Genomic DNA, 24,012 nt, shown 5'->3' with positions numbered 1-24,012 from the left:
ATGGCGCAAGCCTTGGCTATCAACGCAGACACCAGGGAACAGCATAAAATGTTAAGACTGCTATTGCAGCCACCAAGAAGCCTGTGTGCAAGCACAGGTCAGTATCCACACCTCCCCTCCCACTGCCAGGGTCCCGTGATCCAGGGACAGCTTCCCCAGGAGAATACACAGCACACCTCAGGCTGTTGTCACATCATGCTGGCCTCTGCCACTGCAGACTCGCCCTGCATCCGCACCCCTCCTTCCCCCCCTCCCCGGCCTGAGTGAGCCAGAGCCCCCTAATCAGCCGCTCCTTTAACCCTCTCCTGTCTGGGTGTGGAACAGATGCCAGAGGGCGACCTACATGCAGAGGCAGGGCCAAAAAAAAAATTAATGGATTAAAAGCTCCAACGAAAACACATAGACTGGCTGAGTGGATACAAAGACAAGACCCGTATATATGCTGTCTACAAAAGACCCATTTCAGACCTAGGAACACATAGAGACTGAAAGGGGATGGAAAAAGATATTCCATGCAAATGGAAATCAAAGCTGGAGTAGCAATTCTGACATTAGACAAAATAGACTTTAAATAAAGACTATTGCAAGAGACAAAGAAGGTCAGTACATAATGATCAAGGGATCAATCCAAGAAGAAGATATAACAATTGAAAATATTTATGCACCCAACATAGGAGCACCTCAATATATAAGACAAATGCTAACAGCCATAAAAGGGGAAATTGACAGTAACACAATCATATTAGGGGATGTTAACACCTCACTTTCACCAATGGACAGATCATCCAAAATGAAAATAAATAAGGAAACACAAGCTTTAAATGATGCATTAAACAAGACAGACTTAAATGATATTTATAGGGCATTCCATTCAAAAACAACAGAATACAATTTCTCTTCAAGTTCTCATGGAACATTCTCCAGGATAAATCATATCTTGGGTCACAAATCAAGTCTTGGTAAATTTAAGAAAATTGAAATCATATCAAGTATCTTTTCTGACCACAATGCTATGAGACTAGGTATCAATTACAGGAAAAAAACCTGTAGAAAATACAAACACATGGAGGCTAAACAGTACACTATTTAATAACCAAGAGATCACCGAAGAAATCAAAGAGGAAATCAAAAAATACCTAGAAACAAATGACAATGAAAATACGACAACCCAAAACCTATGGGATGAGCAAAAGCAGTTCTAGGAGGGAAGTTTATAGCAATACAATCCCACCTCAAGAAACAAGAAACATCTCAAACAACCTAAACTTACACCTAAAGCAATTAGAGAAAGAAGAATTTAAAAAACCCCAAAGTTAGCAGAAGGAAAGAAATCATAAAGATCAGATCAGAAATAAAAGGAATGAAATGCTACCAAAGAGAATAAGACTAAAATCTGGTTCTTTGAGAAGATAAACACAATTGATAAGCCATTAGCCAGATTCTTCAAGAAAAAAAAGGGAGAAGACTCAAATCAATAGAATTAGAAATGAAATAGGAGAAGTAACAACTGCCACTGCAGAAATACAAAGGATCATGGGAGATTGCTACAAGCAACTGTATGCCAATAAAATCGACAGCCTGGAAGAAATGGACAAATTCTTAGAAGAGCATAAACTTCTGAGACTGAATCAGGAAGAAATAGAAAATATAAAAAGACCAATCACAAGCACTGAAATTGAAACTCTGATAAAAAATCTTCCAACAAACAAAAGTCCAGGACCAGATGGCTTCACAGGTGAATTCTACCAAACATCTAGAGAAGAGCTAACACCTATCCTTCTCAAACTCTTCCAAAATATAGCAGAGGGAGGAACACTCCCAAACGCATTCTACAAGGCCACCATCACCCTGATACCAAAACCAGGCAAAGATGTAATAAAAAAAAGAAAACTGTAGGCCAATATCACTGATGAATAGATGCAAGAATAGATGCAAAAATAGATGCATAGATGCAAAAATGTTTTGCATAGATGCAAAAATCCTCAACAAAATACTAGCAAACAGAATCCAAAGCACATTAAAGGGATCATACACCATGATCAAGTGAGTTTTATCCCAGGAATGCAAGGATTCTTCAATATGTGCAAGTCAATCAATGTGATACACCATATTAACAAACTGAAGGATAAAAGCCATATGATCATCTCAGTAGATGCAGAAAAACCTTTGACAAAATTCAGCACCCATTTCTGATAAAAACCCTCCAGAAAGTAGGCATAGAGGGAACTTACTTCAACATAATAAAGGCCATATATGACAAACCCACAGCCAGCATCATTCTCAAGGGTGAAAAACTGAAACCATTTCCACTAAGATCAGGAACAAGACAGGGTTTTCCACTCTCACCACTATTATTCAACATAGTTTTGGAAGTTTTAGTCACAGCAATGAGAGAAGAAAAAGAAAAGGAATCCAAATAGGAAAAGAAGAAGTAAAACTGTCACTGTTTGCAGATGACGTGGTACTATACATACAGAATCCTAAAGATACTACCAGAAAACTACTAGAGCTAATCAATGAATTTGGTAAAGTAGTAGGGTACAAAATTAACACACAGAAATCTCTTGTATTCCTATATACTAATAGATAAAAAATCTGAAAGAGAAATTAAGGAAACACTCCCATTTACCATTGCAATAAATAGAATAAAATACCAAGGGATAAACCTACCTAAGGAGACAAAAGGCCTTTATGCAGAAAACTATAAGACACTGATGAAAGAAATTAAAAGTGATACAAACAGATGGAGAGAGATACCATGTTCTTGGATTGGAAGAATCAACGTTGTGAAAATGACTATACTACCCAAAGCAATCTGAAGATTCAATGCAGTCCCTATCAAACTACCAATGACATTTTTCACAGAAGTAGAACAAAAAATTTCAAATTTTGTATGGAAACACAAAAGACCCCGAATAGCCAAAGCAATCTTGACAAAGAAAAATGGAGCTGGAGGAATTAGGCTCCCAGACTTCAGACTATACCTCAAAGCTACAGTAATCAAGACAGTATGGTACTGGCACAAAAACAGAAATATAGATCAATGGAACAGGATTGAAAGCCCAGAGATAAACCCACGCATGTATGGTCACCTTATTTTTGATAAAGGAGACGAATATACAATGGAGAAATGACAGCCTCTGTAAAAGTATGAAATTAGAACACTCCCTAACACCATAAACAAAAATAAACTCAAAATGGATTAAAGACCTAAATGTAAGGCCAGACACTATCAAACTCTTAGAGGTAAACATAGGCAGAATACTCTGTGCCATGAATGACAACAAGATCCTTTTAGACCCACCTCCTAGAGAAATGGAAATAAAAACAAAAGAAATGAGACCTAATGAAACTGAAAAGCTTTTGCACAGCAAAGGAAACCATAAAGAAGATGAAAAGACAGCCCTCAGAATGGGAAAAAATATTTGCAAATGAAGCAACTGACAAAGGATTAATTTCCAAAATTTACAAGCAGCTCATGCAACTCAATATCAAAAAAACAACCCAATCAAAAATAGACATTTCTCAAAAGAAGATATACAGATTGCCAACAAACACATGAAAGGATGCTCAACATCACTAATCACTAGAGAAATTGAAATCAAAATTACAATTAGGTATCACCTTACACCAGTCAGAATGTCCATCATCAAAAATTCTACAAACAATAAATGCTGGAGAGGGTGTGGAGAAAAGGGAACCCTTTCGTGCTGTTGGTGGGAATGTAAAGTGATACAGCCATTATGGAGAACAGTATGGAGGTTCTTTAAAGAACTAAAAATAGAACTACCATAGGACCCAGCAATCCCACTACTGGGCATATACCCGGAGAACACAATAATTCAAAAAGAGTCATATATCACAGTCTTTATTGCAGCACTATTTACAATAGCCAGGACTGGAAGCAAGCTGTGTCCATTGACAGATGAATGGATAAAGAAGATGTGGCACATATATACACTGGAATATTACTGAGCCAAAGAAAGAAACGAAATTGAGTTATTTGTAGTCAGGTGGATGGACCTAGAGTCTGTCATACAGAGTGAAGTACGTCAGAAAGAGAAAAACAAATACCGTATGCTAACACATATATATGGAATAAGAAAATCGTTCTAGGGGCAGGACAGGAATAAAGACGCAGTCGTACAGAATGGACTCGAGGACACAGGGAGGAGGAAGGGTAAGCTGAGACAAAGTGAGAGAGTGGCATGGACATATACACACTACCAAATGTAAAATAGTTAGTGGGAAGCAGCCACATAGCACAGGGAGATCAGCTGGTGCTTTGTGACCACTTAGTAGGTTGGGATAGGGAGGGTGGGAAGGAGACACAAGAGGGAGGGGTTATGGCGATATATGTATACGTATAGCTGATTCACTTTGTTATACAGCAGCAACTAACACAACAGTGTAAAGCAATTATACTCCAAAAAGATGTTAAAAAAAAAACATAAAATTCTAAGAGTCTATAAAATCCACTGTTCCATTGACCAAATTTCAGAAGCTATCAAACTTAGTTCATTTTGATCTAGTTTATTTCTTCCTCAGAGGAATATGGGAGTCTTTTTTTCTGCCATGAGTAGTTTTTAAAAATGTAAAAATTCCCTTTTCAAAGATGGATCATCCCCTTCCCATCCTATAATCTTTGAACTAAGTGTCACATCAGTGACAGCATGCATACCTCTTCTTGGAATCATAGCAAAAGTTACAGCTTTTTCCCCAGCACAGGTAGAACACTGGAGGTGATAATGAAGGAGAAGTGTAGAAATTTGGAAACCTTGTAAGGATCAATGAGAAATGAACATGAAATTTTTAAATTACAAATTACTATTTACATATAAAAGTTGCCATTCTTCTTCTTTTTCTTATTACTGCTGCTGCTGCTATTACTACTCCTACTCCTACTCTTACTCCTACTACTACTATTCCTACCACCACAGTTAATATTTGGATTTTGTAAAGCCTTAAACGTTCTTCTGTCCATGACAGGAGGGTTAGTAAATCGTCCTTGTGTTACAGAGATTAATACTGAATTCTGGCTCTACATTCAATATCTGTGTAATTTAGGGCAAATTATTTTAATTATCTTTGCCTCAGGTTCTTCATCTGTGAAATGGGAATAAAAATTTTATCTGAGTAAATTCCACTTCTGGTCATGATGGAGTAACTGGTACCACACTTTCCTTCCGATGTAAAGAACTAGATAAATGTGTATGAACAACCTCCATGAGACAACTGTTTTCAGATATTAGGCAATAGCCGGAGTGGAATGGTTTGCGCTTAAAGAAGGGGAAAACCCTGCTGAGCCCTATAGTTGTCTCAGTTTTCTGCCTGGATGCGTGTTCCAGACTATGGAACAGGGGGAGGGAATCTATGTAAGGATGGCATTTTTGCTCAGTTGATGAGTTTGCAAGCAGAGATCGAGGAAGCTAAGGTAGCTGGAATTTGCAGTGTAGAACTGTAGGAGAGGGAGCAGCACAGAGTGCCAGAATTTACAGAGGGAGTTCCACTGAGTCTTTGTGAAACTGTCACATGTGATAAGATTCCGTGAGGATATGCAAAGGACAATTACTGGGACAGGACAGCTTCCAGGAACTATTCACTGAAAAATTACCACATGAAATTTTTCAAGGGTGAAATATATAGAGGTATTTTGTTGAACATTCTCAGTATTCAGTAGAGAATTTACTATATAGTAGATAGTCTTTAAGCAATCTAGCCCACATCCCTCCCTTCTTCCTTCTTGTTCCCTTTTTGTTTTCTAAAATTGGATATGGGATAAGGATAAACTTTTGCAGAAATGAAGTGGGGTTGTGACCCTCCTCTTACATGAGGAATAAATACAAAAAAGATACACCTTTACACGCACACATACATACACAAAGGGAAAGAAACACATTTTATAAAAGCAAGAGCTCTGAATCACTTTCATACTCACTACAAAAGCTCCTACCCTTTAGCACCATGGTCTATTAATGTTCTCAACTGTGACCCCCATCAGTGCTTCTTTTCCTTGGAAGGAGAATACAGAGGACTTGAATTCAGTGTGAGAGATCAAAGTTTTCCATTAATAACCATGACCTAAACTCCAGTGATGGCACATGGAAAGGGAAGGAAATGAACTGAGAGATGCCACAGAGGAATAAATGAAGAATGGAGAGGCAAGGATTAAAAAGAAAGAAAATGACGACATCATTAATAGGACATGGGACATGGATATAATATGCAGGGATACAAAAAGGCAATAATTTGAACATGTGGAGGCAAGTCTAATTTTGTATTTGCTGAATCGGAAGTGCTGGTATAGGACTGAGGTGGAGCTGTGCAGATGATCACAGAAAAAACACATGTTTCATGTGAGCTGCAACATGATTTTATATCTATAATTTAAATATGTAGATATCTGCTTGGAGGTGCCTGTAAACACCTTAGGAAGTAATTAATGAAGAAGTCAACATTGAAGGAAATACAAAGTTTAGGATAAAATTGTGAGGCAAATCTAACATCTCATTTGAGTGAAATGGATGAAGAGCCAGCAAAAAAAAATGAAGAGTGATCAGAGAGCAGTGAGATTCCCAGGGTTCAGTGGGTATATTAGCTTGCTAGGGCTATGTGATACTGTGATTTATAGTAAGAAATGTGTATTTGGTCTTTGACCCATTCCTGGCACAGAGCCCCCAAAATCCTTGTAATTTCCTAAGTGGTGATAGAGATAAAGGTGTCTTTTGGTATGATAATGAGGTGACTTTGGAATACACCTAAGGAAGGGGGTAAGTGATTAGAGGATTGGAACTTTCAGCTCCACCCTCTGACCTGGGGATGGGGTGGGGTGCGGGGTGCTGCTGGAGATTGAGTTTAATCATCAATGGCCAATGATTTCATGACTATTGCCTATGTAATGAACCTTCATAAAATCCCCACAGGAGAGATTTTGGAGAGCTAGCTGCTTGGTGAACACATGGAGCTTCAGAGAGTGGCGCCCTTAGAGAGGGTATGAAAGTTCAGGCCCTCTTCCTGTACGTTGCCCTCTGCATCTCTTCCATCTGGCTGTTCGTGAGTTACATCCTTTCGTAATAAACTGATGACCTAGTAAGTAAAATGTTTCTCTGAGTCCTGTGAGCCACTCCAGCAGATTAATCAAACACCAGGGGGAGGTCCCGGAAATCTCCAGTCTCTAAGTGGATCAGAAGTAACAAGCTGGGTTTGCCTCTGGCATCTGAAGTGAGGAGGGAGGCAATCTTGTAGGCCTGAGCCCTTAACCTGTAGAATATGGTGCTATCTCTGGGTAGAGAGTGTCAGAATTAAGTTGAGTCGTACACCCTGCTGGTGTCAGAGAATTGGTGGTGGTGTGGGGAAGCCCCTCCACACTGCAATTGGATGCAGCATTCTTAGAATGCCATAACAAAATACATAGGCTGAGTGGCTTAAACAACAGAAACTTATTTTCTCACTGTTCTGGAGGCTGGAAGTCCAAGATCATGACATTAGCAGGTTTGGATTCTTCGGAGGCCTCTCTCTTGGTTTGCAGGTGGCTGCCTTTTTACTGTGTCCCTCAGGGTCGTTTCTCTGGGCACAAGGATCTCTAGGGTCTCTCTGTGTGTCCTCATATCTTCTTCTTATAAGGACATTGGTTGAATTGGATTAGGACTACCCTAATAGCCTCATTTTAACTTAATCACCTCTTTAATGGTACCTATCTCCAAATATAGCCACATATTGAGGTACTTGGGGTTTAGGGCTCAATATATGAATTTTGAGGGGACACAATTTGACATAACAGGGGAGAAAGGAAAACATTTAAAGCAAAGCATAATGAAACATATCTACAATTAATTTTAGAGCAATCAAAGAGAAAGGGATTTTAAAACATAAGCTATGGAATTCATAAAATTGTTTATTAGTGTGACAGAGAGAGCAGACTGAATGTGAAGGGTTTAGGTTGAGTAGTTGAATGGGAGAAGAAGACATGTATGAAGTCATTTGAGAGTATTACAGGACTGAAAGGAATATTATTTTCTTTTTGAGTGCAAAGGTCAGAGTGTTCTAAGTTGGAGAAGGTGCTAATGCAAAGACGAAATAGATATGGCTGATGGAAAAATCTGTGAAGGGCATTTTAAGGAAAAGGCTTAGGAAGAAAAGGGGATAAGGAGACTTAGTTTGCAGGGTTGGTTTTTTTTTTAAGTTGTGGGAAGGAGAAATTGAGTAAGATTGTGCCAGTTGGTCTCAGCATTTATTGTACAGTAGGTTGCTAGGCCATTTTCAAAAAATGAAAAGAGTTTGTCCTTCTGTGACTGGCTTATTTCACTTAGCAACTTTTAGGAGGTATCTAAAATGGTCAAACACATAGATGAGAGTAGAATGGTGGTGTCAGTGACTGGAGAGAGCCGGAAACTGGGAGTTGCTTTCAGTGGGTACAAAGTTTCAGTTTTGTAAGATGATTACTCTAGAGACCTGCTGTACAACACTGTGCCTATGGTTACAACAGTGTATTGTACACTTAAAATTTTGTTAAGAGGGTAGTTCTGGTGATAAGTGTTCTTACTACAGAAAATAAGCAGTGCAGCTCCAGCTTAGTGGTAAAGCAAATGAATGAGAAGAGGAGTGATGCGGGGAACAAAAAAGAGGTAAAAGTGATGCTGATGTGGAGAAGGTTAAATAGGAAGAAATGAATGGGAGGTTGAAAACCGGAAAATTGTATTCAGAGCAGTGTTGGGTGGAATGCTGGAAAAATAATAGGGATAGAATGTTCTTGTGTTTCAGAAGAAACAATGCTAATAACATTACAAATTTCAAAGATTTTTTTATAAATTTATTTAATTTATTTTTGGCTGTGTTGGGTCTTCCGTTGCTGCGCACGAGCTTTCTCTAGTTGCGGCGAGCGGGGGCTACTCTTCGTTTCTGTACGAGGGATTCTCATTGTGGTGGCTTCTCTTGTTGCAGAGCACAGGCCCTAGGCACGCGGGCTTCAGTAGTTGCAGCACGCAGGCTCAGTAGTTAGGGCTTGCGGGCTCTAGAGCGCAGGCTCAGTAGTTGTGGTGCAGGGGCTTAGTTGCTCCGTGGCATGTGGGATCTTCCCGGATCAGGGCTCGAACCCGTGTCCCCCGAATTGGCAGGCAGATTCTTAACCACCACGCCATCAGGGAAGCTCCCTCAAAGATTTGGTAAATAAAAGAAAGTAGATTAATTTCACTGAAAAACGAGTGAGACAGGAACCAATATCAAGCAGCTGACATTAATAGACGTAATCACCTATTTTTTTTCCTGTCTCTCTAGTGCCCCTGCTCACATAATAAACAATAGTAGGAACTAAGGGGTTATTTTAATTCTATAACAATGCCTCATCTTTGAATGATCTGAGTGGTTTTCATTATAAACTTTTGATGTAAATTTTAATAGGCTGAACATACACAGCCTTAGGAAAGTTAATTTGTTTCTAAAGAATCCTTTAATAGCTATTACAAAAACTAAGAAAAAACGGACCTAAAGGAAAAGATTAAAGCTGATTTAACTATGTCTCAGAAAATGCAAGCTAACTGAAAATACAAAATGCCTCAATGCATGGAAATTGTTGTCATAAAATTAAATTATTTTAGGGGATATGCATTCAGAGTGTGGTAAATAATGCTATTCACTCATAAGAATATACTTTAAACTGGAAAAAAAATTACAGACACCTCCCATTAAGAGAGATAGCCTCTTTGTTCCTGCAATATAGACACACTAAACGATAGAAAATCACAATACAGTCAGCAAGTCTGAAAACTCACAAGGTCATGTCTACATAATGATAGTGGTAGGATCTAGGTTCAAAAATTATATTGTGCCCATGTTGCCTATTCTCACTCTATTACAAAATAATGTAACTGAAACAGATAAACAGATTTTTATCTGTGGTTTCCTGGAACTAGAAGAGTTTGGTACCTCATCACACTCACAAGTAGGTAAATTCAGCAGAAACACATGTTCACTTCCACTGCAGTTCAGAGGCATAAAGAGCATGTCAACCCTGATTTCTCTCTCTGTGATCTGTTTTCCCTCAGAGGCCTCTACTCCCACGAGGCAGCTGAAAGAAAGAAAACTAAATTTACCCAATTCAGTATTCTTAACTTGAGTTAATAATGTTAAACCACTCTTTAAGTAATTCATGTCTTCGGAATACAAATATTTTTTTCCAGATTTCTATCTCTTCCCTTTCGAGAGAGGGCAATGACTTAGGCAATCTCTTGTCAGCAAAAGAGATTCAGGCTGAGACCCACAATGGAATCCTTTGTGTCCTCCAGGATCTTGGCTGTGTAGGGCCTTGGACTCGTCAGCTCTCTGGTCTGGTGAGGTGTGACTGACAGTATTTAGCTCCCTGTGTGTCATGTGCTGGCAGCCTCTGCTGAAGACTCTGGCTGCAGATATTTGTCCTGGGTCTTCACGTTCCTATCTGCAATAGCTCCATCATGGACTTGCAGGTTTTACAAACTACCTACTGTCCCTCTTATCATATCTGCCTCCCTCACAGGGGATGCAGGGACTCCCAGAGCCTCTGACAAGTAAAGGCCTAGAGGAATGAACATGAATGTCTACCTGCCTCTGGCCACCACCTCGGAGCCACGTTTATACCACATTGGATCCAGAGAATTTTCCCAGGGGTTTGCAGCCTCAATGACACAGTTCCCATGGAATTATGCCACTTGCCACAGTGTTTCCCAGCTCTAACCTACGAGTATGGATGTTTCTCAAAACCCTCAGCTTAAAGTTTTGGTACTGAGTGGAAATAGAAGAAAGAAGTTTTGACCCTGAAACTACTTTATCTTATCTACCTTAGGAGAATAAGACTTATGACCTAATCATCATAGGCAGATGGAATGTCTTCTCTGCAATATGAAAGGAAATCTATGGCTGGAGTCTATAAGGTTTATTTCTTCATGTACTAAAAGAATTTAGAAGATTCATATCTCTTTAAAAAAAGCTTAGATATCTAGATAATTGTTTTTCATCAAAATACTATTTTAAACATCACAAACTGAGTACAGCCATTAATTCTTTTATTCTCTTTGCATTCCTGCTATGTCAACTCTTAGTCTCCACATACAAATCCAAAGGGACACCTTGCTTCTGACAGACTAGAGAGACAATCCTGAACACATTACAGAAAAAGAAAAAGAAATGCCTTAAAATATGTCAAAATATTAGATTCATTACATTGAAAAAGGAAATTGTAGGATTAGGGTGGAATTTATTTGAATTTGGAATCTATTATCTACCAATTTCTTCTGGACTTTCCACTAACTTCTTTTGAATTAAGAAAACCAAGCAAGCAGGGGTCACATCTTATCACTTCCCTATTATCTAGGCATTTCTCAGGCCAAATCTGGAATCGAGTCTCTATGTAACATGAGTTATTCTTGAGAACATGTGACTGGGATGATACACTAACGATACAGTGAAAATAAACAAATTTTAACACTCAGTTTTTTGATGTGCAGAAGGATTTTATTAAAGTCCATCTATTAATTGTCTACATTTCTTTGATACTGTTCTTATAGAAATCTAGTCTCCTTAGTTTCTCATATGTCTATATTTTCTTTATCCATCATCTTCACCCTAAATTTGTCCCTTGTAACCTATACTGGTCATACATGTTTTTCAGTCTGTTCAGTATGATTTCTGTATTAGTTATCAATAGCTCTATCACTTTCACCACATGCTGTTTGTCAGAAGCAGATTATTAAGTCCAGCCCACACTTAAGGGGGAAGGGAAGATTAAACTCTACCTCTTGAAGGGAAGAAAATCACATAATTTGTGGTTATATTGTAAACCACAACACCTTCCTACAGGGAACTACTCTTCTGCCATAATAATGCATCTGACTTTCATAGTCCTGTCCTGGACCCAGGGGTTAACATGTGATTGGACTAAGCCAATGACCTTCATGCACTGGACAATGGTGGTCCATTCCAGGGTCGACTACTGAAGATCTTTCGCTCTTCAACCCAAGAGATACATCCACTCTTATCTGTCATAATCCCTTTATAAGTACACTCTCTGCTCTCCCGAATCTGTATATTTGTTCACCAGATTTTCTTTGCCTGAAATACATTTCTAAATTATTTCCCCATCTTACTACATCTTCTTAATCTTTGTATATAAAATCCTGATACATCTTTGAGTTCTAGCTCAAAGCCTACCTCATGTGAAAGTTTTCTGTACTAAGAATATCTTGCTCCATTTTCCCATACTCTTAGCCTACCTTTTACTTCAGTCATTGCCTTAGCAACCAGCTTCACACAGGTATGACCTGATAGCACATTCCCTTAGCTGTAACAGTTATTTTTTACTTTCTGTCCCAAGCTTCTCTGATAAAGGACATCTATGGGAACCAATCTGGCCACTTCCTCATGTGTAATCTGGAAGTATTAGGGAGTTAATGTCCCAATGGACAACTATTGATCAGTGGAGAGAGGATAGTTGTTATTAAGTTCTGATCTTTTTTGTCCCTCAGGCAGGCAGTTCTGGGGCACAAACTTCATGGCTCCACAAAAGGTCCAGGTAGAATCAAGCCAAGTTTTTACCAGTGGTGACCAATTCAAGAATGTAGTCTAGATTTAGCTTTTCCTCAACTATTTCACTCTGCCTCATCTGCCGCTCCTCTTCCCTGGGATTATTTCTGCCTACTTGCGACAGTTGCAGCCTCTGTTTCCGGGTGGATACCTTGAGTATGACATTCTCCCTGACAATCGATAGAAAACAATCACTTCTTTCTTCTCTATCAGAGTAGGCCTTTTATGTTGCTCTTATTATGTCTCCTTGTACTTGTCTGTAAGATTCTTTAAAGTGGAAACTATGTGCAATTCATCTGCATAGCCGTGATGCCTACCCCAGGGTTTTCCACATCATAGGCTTTCAAACATTTCTTGAATGAAGACATAACTTTTAAATTTCTTAAAAGTAGATGATATAGCGGAATACATATGCCTGTTGTCTGCAAAACCAGATAAGTATCTTCCTTGTGAAATGTGCCCATAAACATTTGGTCAATGATACAAATCAAATTCAGATTTAAAATTAAATTCTCAAAGGAGATGCAAACTGTGCCAATTTGAGTTTTTGGAGGCCTCTCATCTGGAAGATTAGAGCCATAGATTTATGGGTAACTTTCAGGAACTTTATGGACTTATGAAGCCCAAAGCATCTTGGGAGGATCACCTGAGGCTGTATCTATATGACATCAGGAAAATAATAACTTAGCAAATAATCAGATTAATATAAAATGAAAAATATTATGTTAAAATAGAAAGCAGTCCCATCATTTCCCTTTGTCTTTACTTTATAATGTTCTGTAGTAGCGAGGGAGACTTCCTTGTAAAACATCCTGTTTATCTATTGGTTGATCTTTCCCTAAATTTCCACAAATTTAGCAGTTTTCATTTTAAAGGATTATAAGGTATAGTTCTCCCTGTTCCCACTTGACTTTGTTAAAATTAATTTCCCACACATAGCAACCAAAATATTTCTAAATGTACATCAAATCATATCATCACCCTGCTTAAAGCAGGGGATGTTAGAACAAATCCACCTTCTTGTCTTGACCTAAACAACCCTGCATGTTCTGACCCTTACTTGCCTATCCCACTTTCATACCATACTCGGTCTTGGTTACTGTGCTAGTCACAAGTCCTTTGCTCTCTAACATTCCACCTGTTTCTCATTTAGGGGTCTCCACCCTACTTCCCTCTATCTGGAGTGCTCTTTTATCTTTTTGTATGTCTGCGTCCTTATCATCTTCAGTTTCAGCTCAGTGTTACCTCCTTAGAATAATTCTTCCCTGACAACCACATCTAAAGAAACCAGACTTGACCACTTTTTTCACAGCACGTTTTACATGCTGACATTAAATTATATGTTCATTTGTTTATTATCAGCTTTTCTTGTCTCTCTCTGCCCCGACCAGGTCCATGTGAGCTAGGATCTGTCTTCTGCATGCATTACTATATCCCTAGTGACCTGACCATAGAAGGTCGTATTCAATAAACCTCTGTTGAATGAATGAATGAGAAGAAGTCTAGCATGGTAGGAAAAGCATGGGGCTTTGGAGACAGACTGACTCACTTTGAATATCAGCCTGACTGCCCACTAGTTATCTACCATGGGCAACTTACTTGACCTCGCTGTGCCTCAGTAAAATGCAAATGATAAAAGGACCAGTCTCATAAAATTGTTATGTTAAATGCTAAAAAAAAAAAAAAAAAATTAAATGCTTAGAACACAGTCCAGCATAATAAGTACTCAATAAGCATTAGTTATTATCAGGCAGGATGATTTTTCAAAAATGGAAAAAGAGCAGCATAGTCTTATTTAATGAGATGAAAGCTGCCTGAATCTCTACCACTCATTTTTAAAGTGAGGGACTCTAGTATTTGGAGGGGAGAGAGGAGGAGAGTCACAGTAGATATTCTTTGCTTTCTTATGTAGAAAGAGAAATTTTAAAACTTCTCCTTCATTTTGGTCCCTGAAAAAACTGACCATGATCATGTGGTGACTTAGAAATGGCTAAGAAAAATGTCTAGGAGGCAGTGATTGACCTTCATGGAATACGGCACCATAATGACGTGAAAGATTCTCCGAAAGAAAGGGCAAGGTGGATAAATGCTAGAATTTCCTAACATTAACTCATGGAAAGATTGGGCAGTTTTTCAAAAGAGGCTCTGTACAGATGAAAAACACAATTTTAAACCAGAAACAATGGATAAGCTAAACAGCAAGTGTTGAACAGCAAGATGAAATGAGTACTAGAAAATGACAGATTCTATGAATCTGAGTTGTAGTCTATACATTTTGAAATTATACACACACACATACATACTCATTTAAAATGGTTGTGAATAGCATTTAAAAAAAAATACTGTGAAGAAATTCACCAAGTTATGCCATGTCTGATAGCAAGGAAGTGGTCCTTAAACTTGTGTGGACAAAAGAATTACATGGTGATATTACACAATTACAGACCTGGAGACTTTAAAGCCAAAGAGTCCGATTCAGTAGGGTTGAGTGGGCCTAGAATCTGCATTTTAAAATCTTGTTCGATGATTAATTATATGACAAGCTGTATGAGGACTAAATTTAAATAACACTCTATGTCCTAAAGATTTGTCAAACTGGTAGTTATGACAAATCAAGAAGGAGCCTTCATAGGGTCATTCCACAGGAGAGTAAGACTCCTAGATTTCAGACTGCATGGAAAGAAGGGAGTGAATCATTGAAAATACAAGTGCCATTAGTTATGATCTGAAAACCTGGTAAGCAACATTTGTTGTATTAACTGTTAACCAGAAAAAGTTGAAACATTTTAGAGAATGCAAGCTCTGTATAATCAAAAAGTTTAGGGAAAAGGAATCTTACAAAGAAAAGAAGACAACATTTCATATATTTTATTCTTCCATTCTCCCTAATTAATTCATTTCCAAATAGCTTAAATTACATCAAGTCAAATACCAGGCTGTCCGAACTGCTGACAAGCACCTTAATTTTATACCGATAAATGCACATAATCAAGGGAAATACGTTCCTATAGGAGCCTCAAGTGGCTTGAGCCAATTTGACTTTTAAAAAAGAATCTTCTTCCTATTGTGTGATTCCATCTACATGTTAAGTTCAGTGCCAAGCACAACAAATCTATGTTTTAGAGCTCAGGATTGTCCTTGCTCTTGGTGGAGGGGCAATAGTGCCTGAGGATGGGGGTCTGGGGAGGATGAGGGGGCTTTGGTGGCACTGATAGTGATCTGGGAGCTGGATGTACAAAAGTTTAAATTCACTGAGCTATGTACTTAGGACATGTACTTTCTAAAATAATTTTTTGAAATTTTAGAATAGCTTTAGATTTACAGAAAGACTGTGGAGGTCATACAGAGATTTCCCACATACTTCACATCCAGTTTCCCCTATTATTAAGACCTTACATTTGCCACAGTTTACTCAGATTTCCTTAGTTTTTGCTTATTGCCCTTTTTCTGTTCCAGGACTCCATCTAGGATTCCACATTACATTTAGATGTCATGTCTCCTTAGCGGTGACCGTTTCTCAGAGTTTTCTGAGTTTTGATAACCTTCACAGTTTTGAAGAATACTGGTCAGGTATTTTGCAGAATGTCCGTCAACTAGGATTTGTCTGATATTTTTCTCATGATTAGACTGGGTCATGGGTTATAGGGAGGGAGTGCCAGCATCACATCATATCAAGAGTATATACCATCAACATGACATGTCACTAGATGTTGACCTTCACCACCTGCCTAAGATAGTGATTGTCAGATTTCTCCTCTGAAAAGTTCCTTTTTTTCTCTCCCTTTCTATACTGTGCTCTATGAAAGGAAGTCACTGTGTGCAGCTCATACTTAGTAAGTGGGAAGTTATTCACTACCTATCTGAGGTTGAAATACCTGCATAAAATATTTAGAATTCTTCTGCACAAGAGATTTGTCCATGTTCCTCTGTTTATTCTATCATTTAGTTATATCAACAAGAACTCATAAATATATTATACTTTGAATTAAATATAATATTACTTTATATTGCTCAAATTGTTCCAACTTCGGCCTTTGCTAGCCATTTTAGTTGGTTTCTGTGCCTTTTTGGCACATTCTTACATTGTCTTTTTGTTTTTGCTGCATTTGTTCATTTGCTTGTTTGTTTTGGTAAGCATTTCCTTCCTTTCTGGCACTGCAAAATGCCCCAGGCTAATCTTATCTATTTTCTGCCCTTAGCCCAGAATCAGACATTCTGTTAAGGAGCAACTGGTTCTTTGTATAGGACAATGGTAACACCAAGGTCTGGGCGATGTGGTTATAGCTACTAGCAAGTTGTTGATTCTAAGCCCTCTCAGCTGACAGACCAAGAAAATACATGGATGTGTATACTAAGCCCGTGTATGTACATATATCTGTGCTTCTGTATGTCATCACCTATATCTATATTAAGCTGAATATGAATTAACACAGATGTAGCAAACTTGAACCCATTACTCCATGGATTCTTCTAGCATCTTCCCCTTGCTTATCTGTTATCTCCCACTCGAACAATGAGAAACCTCATACAGTGGTTCCCACTGTATGCCATTCATTAATTTAAATGTTCAATTCCAGTAGACAGTTGGCCCTCCATATCCACGGGATTCACACCCATGAATTCAAAATATTCAAAATATTTCTCAGGTGAAAATACTTGAAAAAAGATTCCAGAAAGTTCCAAAAACCCAAAACTTGAAATTGCCATGTGCCAGCAACTATTTATATAGTATTTACATTGTATTTGTACCTATTTACATAGTGTTTACATTGTATTAAGTATTACAAGTAATACAGAGATGATTTAAAGTATACAGGAGGTTGTCCATAGGTTATATGCAAATACTATGCCATTTTATATAAGGGACTAAAGCATTCACAGATTTTGGTATCCGTAGGGGTTCTTGGAACCAAGTCCCCCATGGACAGGGAGGGGCAACTGTACATGTAAAGCATTATGAGGATTGTTAACAAGTTCTGCTCTGTGAAACAATTTTATCAACTAGGGAACAGTGCTTATAAGCAATTTCTTTTGCCTTTAGTCATACAGACTCCCCCCATTTCCAGAATTACTTCAGTCAGCACCTTCTACTCCATCCCCTTCAGTGAGGTTGTTTGATAGATTTAGATAATTTTGGCCACACTCTGCTTTCTATCCTGTGGTATCCTTTTAAATGATTTTTTTAAAATTTGCATACATAAAGGTTCACTCTGTGCTGTAAATTTCTGTGGGTTCTAACAAATACATAGCTTCATTTGTCCATCATTGCAGTATCATAGTGAACAGTTTTGCCTTCTCAAAATTCCCATCCTCTGTACTTCAAAGATTCATCCTTCCCCTGCTACCACTGAACCCCCTGGAAGTCACTGATCTGCTTATTGTCTCTATAGTTTTGCCCTTTCCAGAATGTCCTATAATGGGAAGCATATGTATGTAGACTTTTCAGACTGGCTTCTTTCATTTAGCAATATGCATTTGAGATGAATCCATGTGTTTGTATGGCTTGTTCCTTCATTGCTTTTTTTAATTGTTGTATAGTACTCCATTGTATGGATGTAAAACAGCTTGTCTAACCATTTACCTATTAAGGGACATCTTGGTTACTTCCAATCTTTGGTAATTGTGATTGAAGCTGCTATAAAAAATGTGTGTGTGGGCTTTTGTGTGGACATATGTTTTTAAGTCATTTGGGTAAATATCTAAGAGCTTGATGGCTGAATCACGTTAAGATTATGTTCAGCTTTGTAAGAAACTGCCAAACTGTTTTCCAAAGTAGCTGTATCATTTTGCATTCCCTCCAGTAATGAATAAGAGTTCTTGTTGTTTAACGTTCTCACCAGCATTTGTGAATGTCTCTGTTTGGATTTTAACGATTCTTATATGTATATAGTGGTATCTCATTGTAGTTTTAATTTGCATTTCCCTAATGACATATGATATTGAGCATCTTTTCATATACTTACTTGCTATCACTATATCTTCTCTGATGAGGTATTTGTTCCGCTCTTGTGCCCATTATTTACTGATTTAACTTCTTTTTGTATTTTAACAATTCTCTGTGTATTTTGGATATGTCCTTTATCATATATGTGTTTTGCAAATATTTTCTTACAGACTGTGTCTTGTTTTTCATTTTCTTAATATTATGTTTTGTGGAAAAGTTTTTAATTTTATTAAAGACCAACTTACCAATTTTTTTCTTTTATAGGTTAAGTTTTTTGTGTGAGAATGTATAATGGAGAGGAAAGGCAGAAGTTGATAAGTTGCACATGGCATACTCTCGAATTCTTAGGTGCCATAATGTTTGAGGCTCAATCCTGTAACATGGATTTTATGCTAAAAGAAAGACAAAGTAACTTGATTTGATTATATAAACTAAAGTTACTTTGTTCTTATGCAAATTTTACTTCAGCAATTGATACCAGGAGATTGCTGATGGCCAGATTCATAGACGGCTCCTTGGAAACCATAGCACAGTTATAAGAAAGGCAGGCGGGTGGGCATGGCTGACATTTTAAAAACTAGATTCGTTATACAGCTAATTCTAAAGTTGAAGTACTCTCCCTTGGGCTGGACTTCAGTTTTTGTTAATTAAAAACCCATTTATCTAAATTGTATTAGGTTTCCCTCAAACCTGAAACGTGAACACCTGCAAGTGATATTGATATGGTTCTAAAGCCCAGGTTGCATAGGAATTGGTGAGTTATTTTTCATTGTCAGAAATGCCCTTAATCCAGATCTTTCTATGAATAAAATAAGTACATAATAGAGTAAAAAATAAAGCCCAACATTGTTCTTTGAGCATATGGATACTTTTTAGAGGCAATGAAACATCACTGTATTGATAAATCCTTATCGTAAATTATTTTGCAGTAGATATCTGGAAGCAGTAAAATAATATGATAAACGAAAGTTCTGATGCCAGAGTACATGGGCTTCTACCCCAGCTCCAAAACTAACTGGATAGCGATCTTGCACAAGTTATTTAATCTCAGTTTCTTAACCTGTATGTAATCATAGTGGGTCTAATGTCAGCTATGCTCACAAGGACATACCTCACTGGTTTAATTTAGCACTGCTTTGGCCAGGAGTGAGGTTTTTTTCTTCAGCCATATTTCTATCAGGATGCTCAAATTTCCTACCATGTCTTCAAGGGGGAGCTTATAAACTTCTAACTGTGGAAGACCAGGTTGTTGGGGGATTCATGATCCACTGCAGTTCCATCTTGGATGACTCTCCAAACCACCCAGTCTCTCCTTTAGGTTTTAAATGTCATATCATTTTTTCCTCTCATTTCGACAGGCCTATTTTATTTATTGTTTGTTTAATTTAATTTTTATTTTATATTATAGTTGATTTACAATGTTGTGTTAGTTTCAGGTGTATAGCAAAGTGATTCAGTTATACATATACATATATCCATTCTTTTTCAGATTCTTTTCCCATATAGGTTATTATAGAATATTGAGTAGAGTTCCCTGTGCTCTATAATAGGTCCTTGCTGATTATCTATTTTATATATAGTAGTGTGTATATGTTAATCCCAAACTCCTAATTTATCAACACATTTCCCTTTTGGTAACCATAAGTTTGTTTTCAAAGTCTGTGAGTCTGTTTCTGTTTTGTAAATAAGTTCATTTGTATCATTTTTTTTAGATTCCACGTATAAGTGATATAATATGATATTTGTCTTTGTCTGACTTACTTCACTTAGTACGATCATCTCTAGGCCCATCCATGTTGCTACAAACGGCATTATTTCATTTTTTATGGCTGAGTAATATTCCATTGTATATATATACCACATCTTCTTTATCCATTCATCAGTTGATGACATTTAGGTTGCTTCCATGTCTTGGCTATTGCAAACAGTGCTGCAGTGAACATTGGGGTGCATGTACTTTTCAAATTATGGTTTTCTCTGGATATATGCCCAGTATTGTGTTGCTGGATAATATGGTAGTTCTATTTTTAGTTTTTTAAGGAACCTCCATACTGTTCTCCATAGTGGCTACCAATTTACATTCCCACCAACAGTATAGAAGGGTTCCCTTTTCTCTACATGCTCTCTAGAATTTATTGTTTATAGAATTTTGATGATGGCCATTCTGACTGGTGTAAGGTGATTCTCATTTAGTTTTTTTTTTTTTTTTTTTTTTTTTTTGCAGTACGCGGGCTTCTCACTGCCGTGGCCTCTCCCGTTGCGGAGCACAGGCTCCGGACGCGCAGGCTCAGCGGCCATGGCTCACGGGCCCAGCCGCTCCACGGCATGTGGGATCTTCCCGGACCAGGGCACGAACCCGTGTCCCCTGCATCGGCAGGCGGACTCTCAACCACTGCGCCACCGGGGAAGCCCTCATTGTAATTTTGATTTGCATTTCTCTAATAATTAGCAGTGTTGAGCATTTTTTTCATGTGCTTTTTGGCCATCTGTATGTCTTCTTTGGAGAAATGTCTATTTCTGTCTTCTGCCCATTTTTTGATTGGATTGTTTGTTTTTTTGATATTGAGCTGCATGAGCTATTTGTATATTTTGCAGCTTAATCCTTTGTCATTGCTTTGTTTGAAAATATTTTCTCCCATCCTGCGTCTTTTCATTTTGTTTATGGTTTCCTTTGCTGTGCAAAAGCTTTTAATTAGGTCCCATTTGTTTATTTTTGTTTTTATTTTCATTACTGTAGAAGCTGGGTCAAAAAAGATATTGCTGCATTGTATGTCAGAGTGTTCTGCCTGTGTTTTCTTCTAAGAGTTTTTGTTTGTTTGTTTGTTTGTTTTTGCGGTACGCGGGCCTCTCACTGCTGTGGCCTCTCCCGTTGTGGAGCACAGGCTCCAGACACGCAGGGTCAGCAGCCATGGCTCACGGGCCCAGCTGCTCCACGGCATGTGGGATCTTACCGGACCGGGGCATGAACCTGTGTCCCCTGCATTGGCAGGCAGACTCTCAACCACTGCGCCATCGGGGAAGCCCCACCTCTAAGAGTTTTATAGTGTCCGGTCTTACATTTAGGTCTCTAATCTATTTTGAGTTTATTTTGTGTATGGTGTTAGAGAATGTTCTAATTTCTTTCTTTGACATGTAGTTGTCCAGTTTTCCCAGCACCACTTATTGATGACACTGTCTTTTCTCCATTGTACATTCTTGCCTCCTTTGTCATAGATTAATTGACCATAGGTTCATTGGCTTTCTATCATGTTCCATTGATCTATGTTTCTGTTTCTGTACCAGTACCATAATGTTTTGCTTACTGTAGCTTTGTAGTGTAGTCTGAAGTTAGGGAGCCTGATTTCTCCAACTTTGTTTTTGTTTCTCAGGATTGCTTTGGCTATTCAGGGTCTTTTGTGTTTCCATACAAATTTTAAGATTTAAAGCCTGTCTCTGAAAAGAAAATCATTTTCTTCCCCTTAGGTTGGCTGTTTCTTTCAATTTTTTTTTTTCCTTTAGTGTAAGATAGATGGAGGGAAAATAGCCCTTGGGGTACAAGTACAAGAAAAGAGGGATAGAGAATTAGAGAATTAACTAGATTAATTAATACTTCAGGATATAATTCCATCATACATATAATACCATAAGCCCAGTGCCTGGCATTAGTAAGAGGGTAGAAACAGACTTATGTTATTTTCTAATCATAATCACCAGTATTATGATGACTGTCTTAGTTCAAGCTGCTATAACAAAATATCACAGATTGGGTAGCTTATAAACAACAGAAGTTTATTTCTAGAGTTCTGGAAACTGGAAGTTGGAGATAAAAGAGCCAGCATGGTTGGTGAGGGCTCTCTTTTGGATCACAGACTCTCATGTGTCCTCACATGGCAGAAGTAGCAAGGGAGCTCGCTGAGAATTCTTATGAGAGCACTGTCCCCTTCACAGGAGTTTCACCTGCATGACCCAAGCACCTCCCAAAGACCCCACCTCCTAATACCCTCATCTTTGGGCATTAGGTTTTCAACATATGAATTTGGGGAGACACAAACATTCAGACCATAGAAATGACTCAGAAAGTTTCACTAATTTGGAGTTTAGAAAAGATTACAAATAAGAATTTCTGACTAGAGAGACAAGAAAAAAGTAAAAGGGAAAGCCATTTTAACCACTTGAAATAGCAACAAATAATAGAGACCTAAAGAAAGAGTGAACCAAGAGGTGAAGAAAAGGAATCAGAATTTTCCTGAATGCTTTCTTTGACTGGCTCGTACTTCACTCTCAATAGCAGCATCTTCATCTCAGATCTAGGAAAGAAAAAATCAGTCCTGCTCAGGTACCAATATATTTTTTGGCAAGTGCCAACAGAATGTTTTTTAATGAACAGCACGATAGGTAACATACATCTCTCTTGCATCAGTCTCGACTCTACATGTTGATCTCTTCACAGCCTCAGTGCTCCAGATGGGGCCAAGACAAGGGCTACCGCAGGAACCAGGCTGGGTGACCTCTAACTTGTTTCCTTTTCTGTTCAGCAGGAATGATTACCAAGTCACCTGGGGTAAACAAATTTAATAAATAGGCAGGAAACTCTCACACTATTAGCTAATGTTTATTAACCAGAAGAATAATGTATTTAAGATATTGATTTCAACTTAAGGATTTAATCAATTTGAGAAGTCGCTTTCTATTTCTTAAGCCATACTTGGGTCAGTTTTACATGTTGCATCCAGAAGCTAGAGTTTTCCTTTTATTAAAACAAGCCGTCAAGCCCACTCCTTTTCCTTCCATTTCTTTGAAATTCTAGGATATTTTCTGAAGCACTCTGAGGCTACAGTGACCTAATTATAATTTTTAAAATTTGTTTTCACTAAACATGCAGATGTTTAGCACTGAACCTTAGCTTGATTTTTTACATAATAGTCTGTTTGCATATGCTTCACATGTTAAGTATTATACTACTATTCTCTTTGCTATAATTAAAGTTAGCACTTCATTATAAAATCCTAGTTTTTAAGTTTTATAGCATGACAGTAAATATTCCATGAAGCTAATACTAACCTACCCAATTATTTGCATTTCCTTTTTATATATTGAGATATACATGTGTATGTGTTTCTGTATTTGCGTGTGTGTGTGTGTGTATTTTTGCTAAGCTTGGGAATGGTAAAAAGTTTGGAAAGTTCTGTATTTTGGTTTTGTTTTCATTTCTTAGCCTCAAGTTGAAGTTTACTCCAGTTTTACAATGATTGAACAGTTTCATTAACACTTGTTTTGTCATTGCTACAAGCAGTTTGGGTTACATATATTTGAAGCTACATTTTCTGTATCAAAACCTTTGATGTTAAATCATCTCTACTATCTCATGATTTGTGTGAGTTCTGAATAATCCAACTATTTCTGAGTGGTCTTCTTGCAATGGAAATGAACCTTACCAGAACTTTGCTAAGGGCTAACACCAGTATTGACTCAACCAATCTTACTAACTTTAGAGACTCAAGGGGAACTCCAAAGCACAGATACCATTTACTTTCTAAAAC

At 37.9% G+C, this 24,012-nt stretch overlaps 1 protein-coding gene across 3 annotated transcripts in view; it reads right to left on the bottom strand.

The window, feature by feature from the left end:
- MANEA (mannosidase endo-alpha) overlaps window positions 1-24,012 on the bottom strand; it is a 135,772-nt gene that overhangs the window by 5,671 nt on the left and 106,089 nt on the right. The window contains exons 4-5 of one of the 3 annotated variants that reach the window (XR_014297584.1): window positions 22,877-23,028; window positions 22,549-22,779 (exon numbers count right to left, since the gene is read on the bottom strand). The exons of 1 other annotated variant lie outside the window; for it this stretch is intronic. Coding sequence is in view for 1 of the 2 variants with exons in the window: in XM_082668570.1 (XP_082524696.1) it covers window positions 23,017-23,028 (12 nt within the window). In the remaining variant the exon portion in view is untranslated. Of the gene's footprint in view, window positions 1-22,548; window positions 22,780-22,864; window positions 23,029-24,012 lie in introns of those variants that run through there. One more of the 3 variants, XM_082668570.1, reaches the window with a different exon arrangement.

The sequence above is a fragment of the Grampus griseus genome (genome assembly GCF_964374135.1).
Source record: "Grampus griseus genome assembly, chromosome: 13".
Lineage (NCBI taxonomy): Eukaryota > Metazoa > Chordata > Mammalia > Artiodactyla > Delphinidae > Grampus > Grampus griseus.
This window is presented reverse-complemented; position numbering and strand designations above follow the sequence as displayed.